This window comes from Phalaenopsis equestris, unplaced genomic scaffold (assembly GCF_001263595.1).
Source record: "Phalaenopsis equestris unplaced genomic scaffold, ASM126359v1 Scaffold000606, whole genome shotgun sequence".
Lineage (NCBI taxonomy): Eukaryota > Viridiplantae > Streptophyta > Magnoliopsida > Asparagales > Orchidaceae > Phalaenopsis > Phalaenopsis equestris.
Window position 1 is genome coordinate 812,011 of NW_018165046.1, and position 13,234 is coordinate 825,244.

The 13,234-nt window shown below is 34.3% G+C and overlaps 1 protein-coding gene across 4 annotated transcripts in view; it reads left to right on the top strand.

The window, feature by feature from the left end:
• Window positions 1-13,234, top strand: part of LOC110029834 (nudix hydrolase 3) — a 109,477-nt gene that overhangs the window by 54,375 nt on the left and 41,868 nt on the right. For all 4 annotated transcript variants that reach the window (XR_002294583.1, XR_002294582.1, XM_020732292.1 and 1 more), the window contains one exon: window positions 7,948-8,034. Coding sequence is in view for 2 of the 4 variants with exons in the window: in XM_020732292.1 (XP_020587951.1) it covers window positions 7,948-8,034 (87 nt within the window). In the remaining 2 variants the exon portion in view is untranslated. The remainder of the gene's footprint in view (window positions 1-7,947; window positions 8,035-13,234) is intronic.

Here is a 13,234-nt window from a genome sequence, read left to right on the forward strand (position 1 = left end):
ATATATATATATATATATATATATACATATATATATACAACTCGCTCGATTCAAAAGCTTCAGCTCTTCCTCTTGTCTCTTCTTCTTCGACGCTCGGTTAGGGCTCGATTGAGGGAGACGACTAGGGCTCGATTGAGTTCGTGAACGACGCTGAACAGGAACAAGAAGCTTCGCACCGGAATCGTCCGCAAACGACGTCTGTGCCTCACAGTTCGCATCACCTGTCTGCGGTATACTGTCTTCTGCGCAACCCTCTGACCCCTTCGACCCTCTGCCCTTTTGGCTTCTCGATGGAGCTTTCTTCTTCTTCTTGTGTATCGGGCAAAACCTCCTTTGCTCATCTTGTGAGTAATCCTCAGGGGGAGACGGTGGGTATGTTCCCCTCAAGTTAAAGGAGAATCGTGATGGTACAAGTGGCTGCCTCTTTATTAAGAATACAAGTAGGAAAAGTGGGAAGACAACTCTTTTTCTCAGAGTCAGAAATTTATACTCTTACTGACAAATTCAAGTTTGCTCTCATTGGAAAATTTCAGTGGGGACACCCGCCTATGGAGGTTATCAGACAAAGTTTTGATAACCTCAAATTAGCAGAAAAGTGAAAAGTGGGGCTCATGAATGAGAGACATGTTTTGATTCAGTTAACCGTGCCTGAAGACTACACTCGGATTTTCTTCAAAAAATATCTTAACATTGCTGGTAAACCTATGAAGCTACTCAAGTGGTATCGTGATTTCGACCTAAATCATGAAACTCCTAAGAAACTCCCACTGTACCGGTATGATTTAGTTTACCTGGTCTCAAGTTGCATTTTTTTCACCACCAGGTTCTTTACTCTATTGTAACAAATCGTCATGGAGCACATACCTTCATATTGTACCCACTGTAAGATCTTTGGTCATGTCCTTGATAAATGCCACAAGTTTCATCCAAATTTAAAATCTAAGGTTCAAGTGAATAAGGATGGGTCTAATCTCACTGCTCTGGACATTTTAGTTCCACCTGGGGAGGATACTACCAGACATGAGGTGTTTATTGCTCCTGAGGAACTCCCCCATGACACTGCTGTTACTATTACTGCGAGTGATGTGATGCTGATACCTTCAAACCCCATAAAAAAAATACTAATGGACTATTACCTGCAAATGATAGTGTTCAGATTGATAATCAGGAGAGCCTTATAGTTCTACTTTTTTAGGAAGTATTTAACACGAGAGGGCTCTTTTGATTCAATAACAGATCAGCCGGTACAAAATGTAGTTGCTTCTAATGTTCAACAATCTGCACATCTCCAACACATTTTAGAACAAGATCAGGTGAGCCAATCCTCAGAAGAGGAATGACAGGTTTATTCCAGGAGGAAGAAAAATGGAGGCCGACTCCAGCTCGAGAACATATTGGATGATATATTGGTTACTACTAGCAATGATAATCATTTTACCAACTTATTAGCTTGCTCCTTTCCTAGAACCACAGAGGCAAGACCAAATTGGGTCGCTCTCTAGCCACTTAATACTATGTATTTCGACACTGTTAGGCTTTTTATTTTAATATATAATGTAGTTTTTTGTTTTTTTCTAGTTTTGAAACCATTTGTGGTTTTTGTGTGGGCTGGACCCTCCCACATATTGTATCTATATCTTTTTTTCTATTTATTATATTAGCCTTTTTGGGCTTTCATGAATATATTATATATATATATATATTTATTTATTTATTTATTGTTGATTTTCGATGTCGGAGTTACCAACTTCTAGACCACATTTTTTTTTGTTGGCAGTTGTCATTGTTTTTTTAGGAGGATTCTTCGCGTACATATTTGCCACTTTGTTGGTTGAAGGCTAGCTTTCAGTGTTGGTGAAGGATGCATTAGGTTGGATGGGAGATTTTATATTAAAGGACCCTCTGACGTCATAGGTAGTAGAGACTTAATATATTTAATACCAACTTGAAAATTAAAATAAGATGAGAGCAGGGTAGAAATTGGAAGATTGTATAACTAGATTTTTTTCCTTTTTTCTGTATAAAAAATAAGACGAGAAACTGCACATAAATATATAAAGAAATAACGATTAAGGAAATAAACGGATCTGGAAATCAATCTTTTGTTCTGGAATCTAGAATTAACTCACGACAGAAATTTGAAGCTGCTGTCTACAAATTATTGAATTGCTGTACTTTTGTAGGCTGAACCTGCTATCCATGGATTTTAGGATTGTTGTGGATGGAAGTTGTTTACGGTTTGCTAGGTTGCTCTATAGGGAAATATTATAGTCATGATTTTAGGATTATCTGAAAAGTTTCTAAACAAAACTCTGCCAATATGAATTAATATTTCTTAAATAAACTATATATTCTTTGTATTTTAGTCGGTATTGTAGTTGGTTTTTAATCAAGTGATGTGCAGTGGTCACCGATATTAGCCATAACCCAACTTTTTGTTGCTGATTTTATAAATTTTCCCTCATTCATACTTATCAAATGCTAGATGAAATGCTAACTTTATGTTTCTCAATTTTTTCTTTATAGTAAATTTTTTATCTTGTTATCTTTTGTATATCCTTTTCTCTTAGCCTTTCACGTAAATTCAATTTATCTGTATTTTGGGTTCGTTTTCTATCCTCTATTGTACAAGTCTAAGCTACCTATGTTTACTTTATACCAATTTATCTTTACTGGCTGTTAACTTGATCTTATCTCAAATATAATCATTTATCATTATAGCCACATTAATATATATAATATATATACTTCTTAAGTAAAAGGTTTGCAAACAAATGCTGATGTCTTTTGCTCTCTTGATTTGAAGCAAGTTATGAACAATTTATTTTGAAGTAATTTATAGCATCGTTTATTAGTTTGATACAGTCAAAGAGCAAATTATGTATTTGTATTTTATTTGTCTTTTACAACTCAGGACCAATAACTTTATATTCATTGGAGCAAGGTTGCTTCTCTACATTGATTGAGGAATTTGTAAAGGCCACTTGGCTTTTTCTTGCATTTTGCAAAAAAGATAAAGTCAGTTCTAAGCCTGCAAGCTCGCATTTTTACTTTTAATTTTCATGCGTTTTCATTAGACATACCTATGAGTGCTTCAAAAATGTTATAGTATTTCCTTATTTACAAGTTTTTGGGGTCTCATTTTGCTGTTTAGGCAAGTTGAATCGTTCTATTAGGATCACGCTTATTTCTCACTGCTGCAATTAGCATGAAGATGATAATTTACTTTTATTGTGCATTTTATGCATTGGAAGTCCTCTGTTTATAATAGATGATTGAATACAATTTTTTAGGGAAAACCCAAATGAACATCTACCACTGACCCAATGTAGAGTAATTTCTTAATTTGATATTTTCCTGTGCCAACACTCCTCATGCTGGAGCATATGTATCAGTTAGCTCCAGGTTACTATGCAATTGAGAGAATGGTAGAGCACCAGCTATATTGTTGAAATATTAACTACTTGTTCTAGATTGGTGGCTTGAGGAGTGACAATTTTTTAGAAAGCATAACATCCTAAACTAAATGACTTTCAACCTCGTTTTAGTTTATTATTTCATGATACATAATGTTACTGACTAGCTAATAATGTAGATGGCAACACAATTATCAAAATACAAAAGCATATGCTGAGTTTCCAGAAATATGAACACCTCCAAGGAGTATTTACCGATTTCATTAATTCATTTTACATGTAGAATGTGCCATAGCGTTTTATTCATTTTTAATATTGGTTTTGGAATCAGCATTTTTTTAATTTTTAAGTTGATCAGAGTACGTTCAACAAGAATTTAATACCGAAATGATGATTTCTTGTCTTCAACGGAGCCATTATAATTGATCTTTTGGAATGCTTTTGCATATATGTGCTCAGTTTTAATTTCTAGTAATCATTTTCCTATAGAATTTTCGATATACTTGGTGAATGTATAGACATTCTATTACTTCTATTTTGGATTTTGCATTTACTGGCTCTCAGTTTTTATAAAGAATGAAACATTATGCCTTGTTAGATCAGGTAAATCAACTTTCTGGCTAGTCTTGTATATTGAGAGAAATCATTGAACGATTTCTCTTTTTCAAAGGTTCTTTGAGTATCCATTGGGTATGATTGAGTTCACAACCTCCAAGGCCAATCTATTTAAGAAAATCTGTATCATATTTTTTCAGAGAGAGAGAGAGAGAAAGTGACAGAGGGATACTGTTTTTAGGCTCCTAAAAAGTGTTTGGGAAGGATGGTTTGCGGGGAAGTAGTTGAGGTGGGGTAGGGACAATCAACTGTGTTCAGGAGGGGAGAGGAGGTAAAATATGTTGTTGGACAGTAGATTCGAGCGGTTAGGCGGCAATCCAGATTGAAAACATGTCAATAGTGAAACAATGAGGAGGATCCACTATTTGTTATTGAGCAAGATACATATAAACCACCTGCAAAAAAAAAAAAAAAAAGATACAACATTCCTTGTAACATAAAAAAGAGATTACAACTTCCATGATACATAAATTTCAAGTTAGCTGTCTCTAAACAATAAAATACAAACATATGAGAGTTCCCTAATAGAAAACAACTTAATTAGAAATAGAGAAATATAAAAAATATAAAAAATGTTAAAATTTGAGAGTTGGTACCTGCAGCCCTGATCCTGTGATTGCAGGACTGCTCATGATTCAGATACGCGAGATTTCATGATGTTGCAGAAGCGCGGAATTGACACCCATGCCATTCCTCCAGCGCAGGAGAGGCTATCGGCTTCTAGCATCGATTTACCACTAAGATAACAAAGTTATCTCCTTGTTGTGTCTAATGCAATCTCACTACAAAACCTATGCTCACGTTTATTCCATGCAATTTTAAATCACATACGTTATTCCAAATTCTGTTATGATAGAATAATTATTTATGTTTTTTTTTTCACAATCAGAGCTGGAACAACACATAGATGAGTATTCTCACAAATCAAGCCTCTAGCTATTATTTAACTTTCTTCTTCTACTCCTCATACTTGGCTAGGCGCATTCATTACATGTCTTTTTGGTGGAACTGACCCTAAAGGGAAATCTATAACATGTTGAATCTCTCTTGTGGTAGCCACTCATATGGTTAACCGTCGCCATGACATTTGACAACTCCTTCAATAAAGGCTGTCCCTTTTATGGTATTAACTAGTCGAACTCACTGCCTTCTTAAACAATCAATGTATCCTATTAGAGTTTCTGTTATGAGCTCAGCTTGAATCATCAGCCTCTCAACCTTTTTGGCTAGAAGTTGATACTCTTCTCAAATGCCTACATTCTCTTTGTGTCATTGTCCGTTTCTTCAACTATTCCATGTTCAATGAAAAAGATTGTCTTGTTGTTTGGGCAATCTGAAATACTTCCTGAATTGGACAGATTTGAGACTACTGGTTGGCTCCATCTTTTCTTCACTTTGGATTGATTTCTCCTCAGACTGGGTCGGCTTGGATATTGTACTAGGTGTACTTTTGCTTCCTGATTTTGGGGTTAAACTTTTACTTTAAGGTGTGGAGGTTACTTGATGACATAATCGTTTATCCACTTTCAAAACTGGGGTCTGTACATATAGCAAGAATCAATATGGCTACAACTGCATCACATTATTGATAGTCGGCTTTTGTCCTCCAAGATACATTGCTATTGTGTACTCCATTGGTTCCACCAACTCATTATGTAGCGTGATTTGATGAAATTCAACTGTGCACTCATTCACAGAAGAATCTCTATGGCATAAATTGCAGAGTTGTATGAACATATTCTATCAATAATATGGGGGACGATATTTACGCTATATTTCTTTTGTAAAAAACTTAAAAGTTTCTTTTGAGCTTTCTATATCATTGATGCCAAAACACATTTGCAAATAATATTTTACCTCATATGTGCTTTTTTTTTGCTTGCCTCATATGAACCTTTTTGATCAATAATAGTGAGTAAAATGTGATTCGCACAAACAACTAGAGTGATCAAGCTTTATAGAGCTTACTTGATGAGATGGAATGATCTGCGGAGAGAGAGAGAGACGCCCCTCCTTACAGTGGACTGACTTCGTGATAGCCCGGGTCCAAAGATGTATTTGGCACCAAAGCTTGGTTTATTATATTATCTAATAATTATACACTATTTGTCAATTATATTTCTGTAAAATAATTTGTCTTTAAAATGCTAATTTTTGATTGGATGGTTAGTTATTAGTATTGAGAAGTTTTTTAGATTTTTAGCCGTTTTTGTAAATTCTCTGCTTTTAATAATGTTGTCCATCATAATTCATCTAGAAAGCTTATAGTTATTACCTCATTATCTCTGCATGCGTTTTTTTTCTTTTATTGAATTATTTGTTGTTCATTTTCATTTATTAACATTGAAAAATTAAATGACAGGCATGCTGAGGATTTTGGCTGTGATATGTATTCATTTTAATATTTGCAATATTAATGATAAAAAATATACTTTAGTTTGTATTTATTTTGTATGTTTTAGAAAGCTAGTACCTATTGCCTTTGTACTTGCTTTGCCTTGCAACATGAATGCTGACTTTATTTTCCATGTTGAGATCTGCTATACCTTATTTTGGTCTTTCGAGTCTCCAAAGTTCCCTAAGTGTCTCTGTGAGTGGCTTTGGCATTCCCGACAACAATGGTAGTTCTATTCTTTCACAGTAGTAATGCTGGTTGATAATTCTCCAGAGGAGAGTTTTTAATACCCTGGTAGTTGATAATGCTTGTCCAGTAGATATCTACACGAGATTGCTCAGTTTTTTTCTTGTTTTTTAGTCATAGAAAATATCAGATTTATTATGTATTCAGACTGTTTTTTTTATAATGATTTATTATTATTTGTTTATTTTAATTGCATTTTATTTTAATGATTTTTCTCAGGGTCTTTTTGCCATAAATAAGGCTCTATGTTTTGGATGATGAATGAATTCGAATTTGAGTTTTCTTTCTATGTGACAATTGTCTTTTTCACATCTGTAACTCCTAGTTTCTTTTTCTTCATTCTCTTGTTCTTAATCTTCTCTTCTCTACTCTTCTATTGTGCCCTCTTTCAATACTTGTTCATCTCTTCTTTCTTTTTCCTTGAAGCTAATGAGTGTTATGATTTCTTCAGTGGGGCCTACTTCCTCATATTCTTTCTTTAACTGGATGCAATGCATATCAGTTTAGGAACGACTTCGTAGATTTTTCATAAATATAAACTGATTTTTTCACTTCGCTTTTTTACCTAACTTCCTTTTTCTAATACTCTGCTTGTCCATTTGATATCTACACGAGATTGATCAGTTATTAGAAAATATCAGATTTATTATGTATTCAGACTGATTTTTTTTATAAGATTTATTATTTGTTTTTTTAATTGCATTTTATTTTAATAATTTTTCTCAGGCTCTTTTTGCCATAAATAAGGTTCTATGTTTTGGATGATGAATTATGATGAATGAATGCGAATATGAGTTTTCTTTCTATCCGCCAATTGTCTTTTTCACGTCTGTAACTCCTGATTTCTTTTTCTTCATTCTTTTTTTCTTTATCTTCTCTTCTCTACTCTTCTATTGTGCCCTGTTTCAATGCTTGTTCATCTTTTCTTTCTTTTTCCTTGAAGCTAATGAATATTATGACTTCTTCAGTGGGGGCTACTTCCTTCTCTTTCTTCTTTAACTGGATTGAATGCATATCAGTGTAGGAATGACTTCATAGATTTTTCATAAATACAAACCTATTTTTTCACTTCGCTTGTTTGCCTAACTTCATTTTTTATCTTGTCATTCTTTTTGGTGGCTGTATCTGTGTGATATCATGTTGGTTTCTTCTAGGCCCATGCGATGGAATTCTTGGTTGCAACAGATGTTTTATCTGTGCATATTTCTATTTTAAATTGAATTAGTGCATGATCTGACTATTTTTTCTCTTTTAATTTTTTCTTACTTGACACAGTTAAATGGGCTTTCAAATGCTGACAAGGCGGCCTTGCGTTTAATAATTAAGGCATCAATGATCCTTGAGGACTTATTTTATGAACAGGTTGGCGGCACAGTTTAATTTTTTTCATTTCATTTAGAATTCTGTTTTCTTTAATTATCTTTTAATTCATTTTTTGCAATTTTTTTGCTTGTGACATGTAAATAGCGTGCTGCAGATCCTCATCAGTGATGTGCAAACGATATGCATTTTAGATTATTTATATATGCAACCATCAGTGCATGCAAATTTTTCTGTGCATATCTGGGCAGGCACATCTTTAACACATCATCTGATTTGAGGGTGTGAGTAGGATTTAAATTTGTTGAAGGTGGCCCACAAGCAATTGGTTCTTTCATTGTGATTTGGATATTATATCACTTTGGAAAGTAGTTGCAGAGTAATATGTTAGGTCGTGCTTTCTCTTAACAGTGACCTGGATTTAAATGAAGTTTAATGGAGCTAGTAGTCCCAACCCATTAGTCTTTATTCCAATTTTCCTTTCTTTTCTTTTTTTTTTCAGCTGGAACACTAATGATTTGAAGAATTTTTCGAAGACGCTTGATCCTGTTGGTTTGCTATTCATATTTTTGGTTGTAATCTAGAAGAAAGTTTTCTTTTAAAATATGGAAAATTATATTTTAAAACATTTGTTTCATTCTTTTTGTGTTTTGAAGAGAAAGCTCTTTTATGGCAACTCCATCGAGCCATTTATAGCATGTACACGAACTTTTTGTTTTATTTGAAAATCCAGGTGTAAGTATCTTTTCGTTAGTAAGAAGAAAAATGTTGTTACATAAAGATCAATTTACAAAATTGAAAAGAAAAATTCAACTGAACAAAACATAGATACAAAGCAAAACAGTCTTGGAAAAACTACTGTCAAAAATGAAAATTAGGATTCATAAACTTCAAGTGAATCTTGCTGAAATAAATGATCTCCTACTTCATAATATAGGACTGTCCGTAAACATATTCCATAAATGCTACAAATGGAATGTAATATCACATGAAAATATGGAGGTTCCTCACCATAGCATGCTTGACACGTGTCTACAAAAACATAGTCCAAATTTTAAAGTTATAATTATGCTTTATTTAAGTATCTATTTTTGTCAAAGGTACTCATGCTGATGTAGCAATGTCAAATTGTGTTTGAGTGTTGAATTTATAGTAGATATCAAATGGTTATGGTACTCTATAATTGCTATGATAAGTTGCTTTCCCAGGTGGATCACAATTGTATTTGTTGTATTTATTTTTCACAAGAAATAATTGCTCTAAAAGTTGTTTTATTCATTAATGACTTGGGCTTATATAGAGCCATACAACTTTCTTACAAATAAATTCATAGAACTCTTTCTATTTGCCAATAGGACTCTAAACTAGATACAAATCTCAACACTCCCCCTCAAGATGGGCAAAAGATATCTACTAAGCCCATCTTGTCACATAACCAAAACAAATCTAATGGGTTAAGTCCTTGGTTGAGGCAGTCAGCCACTTGCTCTCCAGCGGTTACATGAATTATCACCAATAATCTGTTATTCAAATTTTCCTTTATGAAGAACCTTTCAATCTCCACATGTTTGGTTCTATCGTGCTGCACCTGGTTGTTGGCAATGTTGATTGTTAATACACATGTTTGGTTCTATCGTGTTGCACCTGGTTGTTGGCAATGTTGATTGTTAATATGTTATCGCACCACTACTTCATTTGAGCTCTTTGGTCCACCTGGAGCTTTGCCAACAAGGCTCTCAACCACATCATTTCAACAACTCCTAAGGCGGCCATGGCCTTGTACTATGTCTCTGTGGCTCTCAACCACATCATTTCAACAACTCCTAAGGCCATGGCCTTGTACTATGTCTCTGCTGTTGAACTCGCTACTATTGATTGTTTCGTGCTCTTCCAAGCGACCAAGTTTCCCTCTACGAACATGCACTATATTGATGTGGAACTCATGTCATCCGAACAACTTGCTCTTCCAAGAGACCAAGTTGCCCAATATTTTCTTTAGTTGGGCGATCCTTGCCTCATCATCACCAGTGATAATCATATCGTTAATGTACCCAACAAGCATAATGGTGTGGCATCCATTTTGGCGAAAGAACATTGTATAATCAACATTGATCTTATTCTATACCCACCATAGTCTTTCTAAACTTGTCAAAGTAGACTCAACGATACTACTTCAAGCAATCAAGCGACTTCTTGAGCCCGCACACTCTGTCTACTGGCTGTCTTGTGTCGAATCCTGGTGGTATCTTCATATAACTCCTCCAGTAACTCACAATGAATTGAGTTTGTGTAACATCCACCCACCATTCACTATCTGAGAAAACAGTGTTTTCAATGCACTTATACTTGCTACTGATGCAAATGTCTCATCATAATCAATGTCATACGTCTGACTGTACCCTTCCACCACCAATCGATTATTATAATGTTCCGCTTTCTCTTTTGAATTTTGTTTCGCTGTGAAGATCGACTTTCACCCGATTCTTTTTTCCCTGCTGGTAGTGGCACCATCTCACATGTTCGGTTTTTATCGATAACTCTAAACTCTTCATGCATGACCACTTTCCAATTGATATCCTCCTTACCTACCTTTCAACGCTTGGGTATAGAGACAGTGGCCCAAGATGCAATGAATGCTCCATTTACAGGTGATATGTTAGAGTATGAGACAAACTGAACAATGTTATGTGGGAAAAAAAAATGTTCAGGAGGATGTCCTGCATTACTGCGAGAGGTCCTCCTTAAAGTCATGAGGGTAAAAGAAGAAGGATGATGCAATGATATGTTGCTAGGGTTAGGGTTTAGCTCTAATACCAATAAGAAATATTTTCTCTAAAAAGTTGTTCAATTCATTATTGACTTGGACTTATATATAGCCTTACAATTTGCTTACAAATAAATCTCTAGACTTCAATATTTTCTATATATCAATAGGACCCTAAACTAGATATAAATCTGAGCAATTTTATTATCTAATTATAAATGTACAACTATAAACAAATGATTAAGTGCGGGTCAAGTTGTCTAAGGTAAATTCAAAAGTGGTAAATTATTGCTAGGGCTATTTTAGATTTGGATACAAGAAATTGTTGAATGCTAAAAATTTGCATGAGATGTTGCAAGTGAGTTGCAGCAGGGATTGGTGGGTGGTTACCAATGTTTACGATTGAAATTTCATTTTAGTTGTTACACATAAAGGATGAATGCAACATATGAGTGTACATGAGAGAGTTGGTGAGCATGACGGGTATCCAAACATAGATTGGCTTTTAAAAAATATTAAAATATTGCTCTGATTAAATTGAACTTAAAATATCCTCATTCATAGTTATTCCTATAATTTCTATATCATTGACGATTCATGAAAGAAATTTTTACTGTTAAAAGTGACCATGGAAGAACTTTTTGCAGTTAATGCCAAGTTAATACATTAACACAAATAATTACTTGAAGAATTTACATGCATACCACACAATTATTATGTATTTACATATCTAACACCCAAAGTTAGATATTTATTCTTATTAATACTTTGATGTCATAAATATATGCATGAAAAGATAATGATTTATGACATAATGCTAAAAATATGAGTGACAGTATCCCAAGATGCAATGAATGCTCCATTTATAGGTGAGATATTAGAGTATGAGACAAACTAAGCAATGTCATGTGGGAAAGCGAAATGATCAACAGGATGACCCGCATTATTGCGAGAGGTCCTCCTTAACGTCATGTGGGTAAAAGGAAGAGGAATCATTCACCTGTGTTATCTAAGTTTGAGGTGGATGGTTTAGGTGTCGCATAGACTGAGACAATGGACTTCCTGACAAGAGTGGCACTGCAGTCACCGTTTCGTTATTCTGCTCTCTTCTCTTTGTATACATTCAACTCCCTTTGAGCCTGAATACCGCCACCTTCAAGTTCAATGCCCTCATTTTTCTGTTCCTCAATCGATTAAATCCACATCACAAAATAAGGCATTACTCTCACATGTACCAATTTCTCACTATCACTACTCTCTCCCCCTCATCTCATACCTCTAGTATATGGCTAATCACCAATAGGTGAGGTCACCTCCAGTGTGTAGTACAATTCAAATTTTTTAAAAGACATATCCATGCTCATAAACAGTCTCTTCTCTATCGGGCTCCAACAAACATGTCTTTTATGGAATCAAAATAACTTACAAAAACATACTTCACAGTTCTGTGATCCTTGCGGATGGTTTGTTATCTTTCACAAAACATACACAACCAAATATTTTCAATGGAAGGATCCCATTTTTATCTCTTTTTCAACATTTGATAAGGAGATTTTCAATCCAACACTCTCGAGGGCATTCTGTTGATCAATTGAGCAGATGTCAAAATTACTTGCCCCCACAAGTGCTTTGAGACATTTATCACGATCATTAGGCTCGGGGCTACCTCTAAAAAGTGTCTATTTTTCCTCTCTGCTACTCCGTTCTGTGTCAGTGTGTATAGGTATATGATTTGATATTGTATCGCTTGGGCTGATAAGTATTCCCCAAAAATCTTATTGGTATATGTCGGCTGTTATTTTTTTTTTGAAAAAAAAGAATGTGATTTTTGTAAATATAAAAATAGTTTTGATGTCAATATGATTTTTGAAAGTAATATTTTAATTAAAAAAAATAGATGAAACTAAACGAGTCTCACATTTTGAATAGTTTGGATGACTAAGCATGATACCACAAGTAATAAACTTATTCCTGAAGAATAAATATATCACTTGTAGTAGTCTCAATCACCAAAACTAAAGAATTTGTGACATTCGTTTGGTCTGCGAAATATTTTTATATGAGACCAACAAGTTACCTACCTAATATAAGGATTATATAGGGTTTATTTAACATGGGTTCCAAGTTCCCTATAGAGGCAAACCCCTATAGTTAATTACATCTTAAATGACCGGGGTCACTTAAGAAAACTCTTGATTAAGATCAGTGGTTCTACCTTCATGATTTCAAAGTTTAGATTTTCAAAATTGGACATGAGAAAATCAAATGAGAGTGACTTAAACAAGAACAATTATTTTAAGGAATTCAAATGAAAGAAGAGTAGGGGATATCACAGATTCAGGGGAAACCCTGATGACTTCCCAACTATCCTATTGTTTGGCTTGATATCTTTGAAATGATGTTGTTTAATATTTAATCTTGCAATTTATTTAGAATTTAGGACTTACATTTGCACGATATCTGATCATACAAATAACC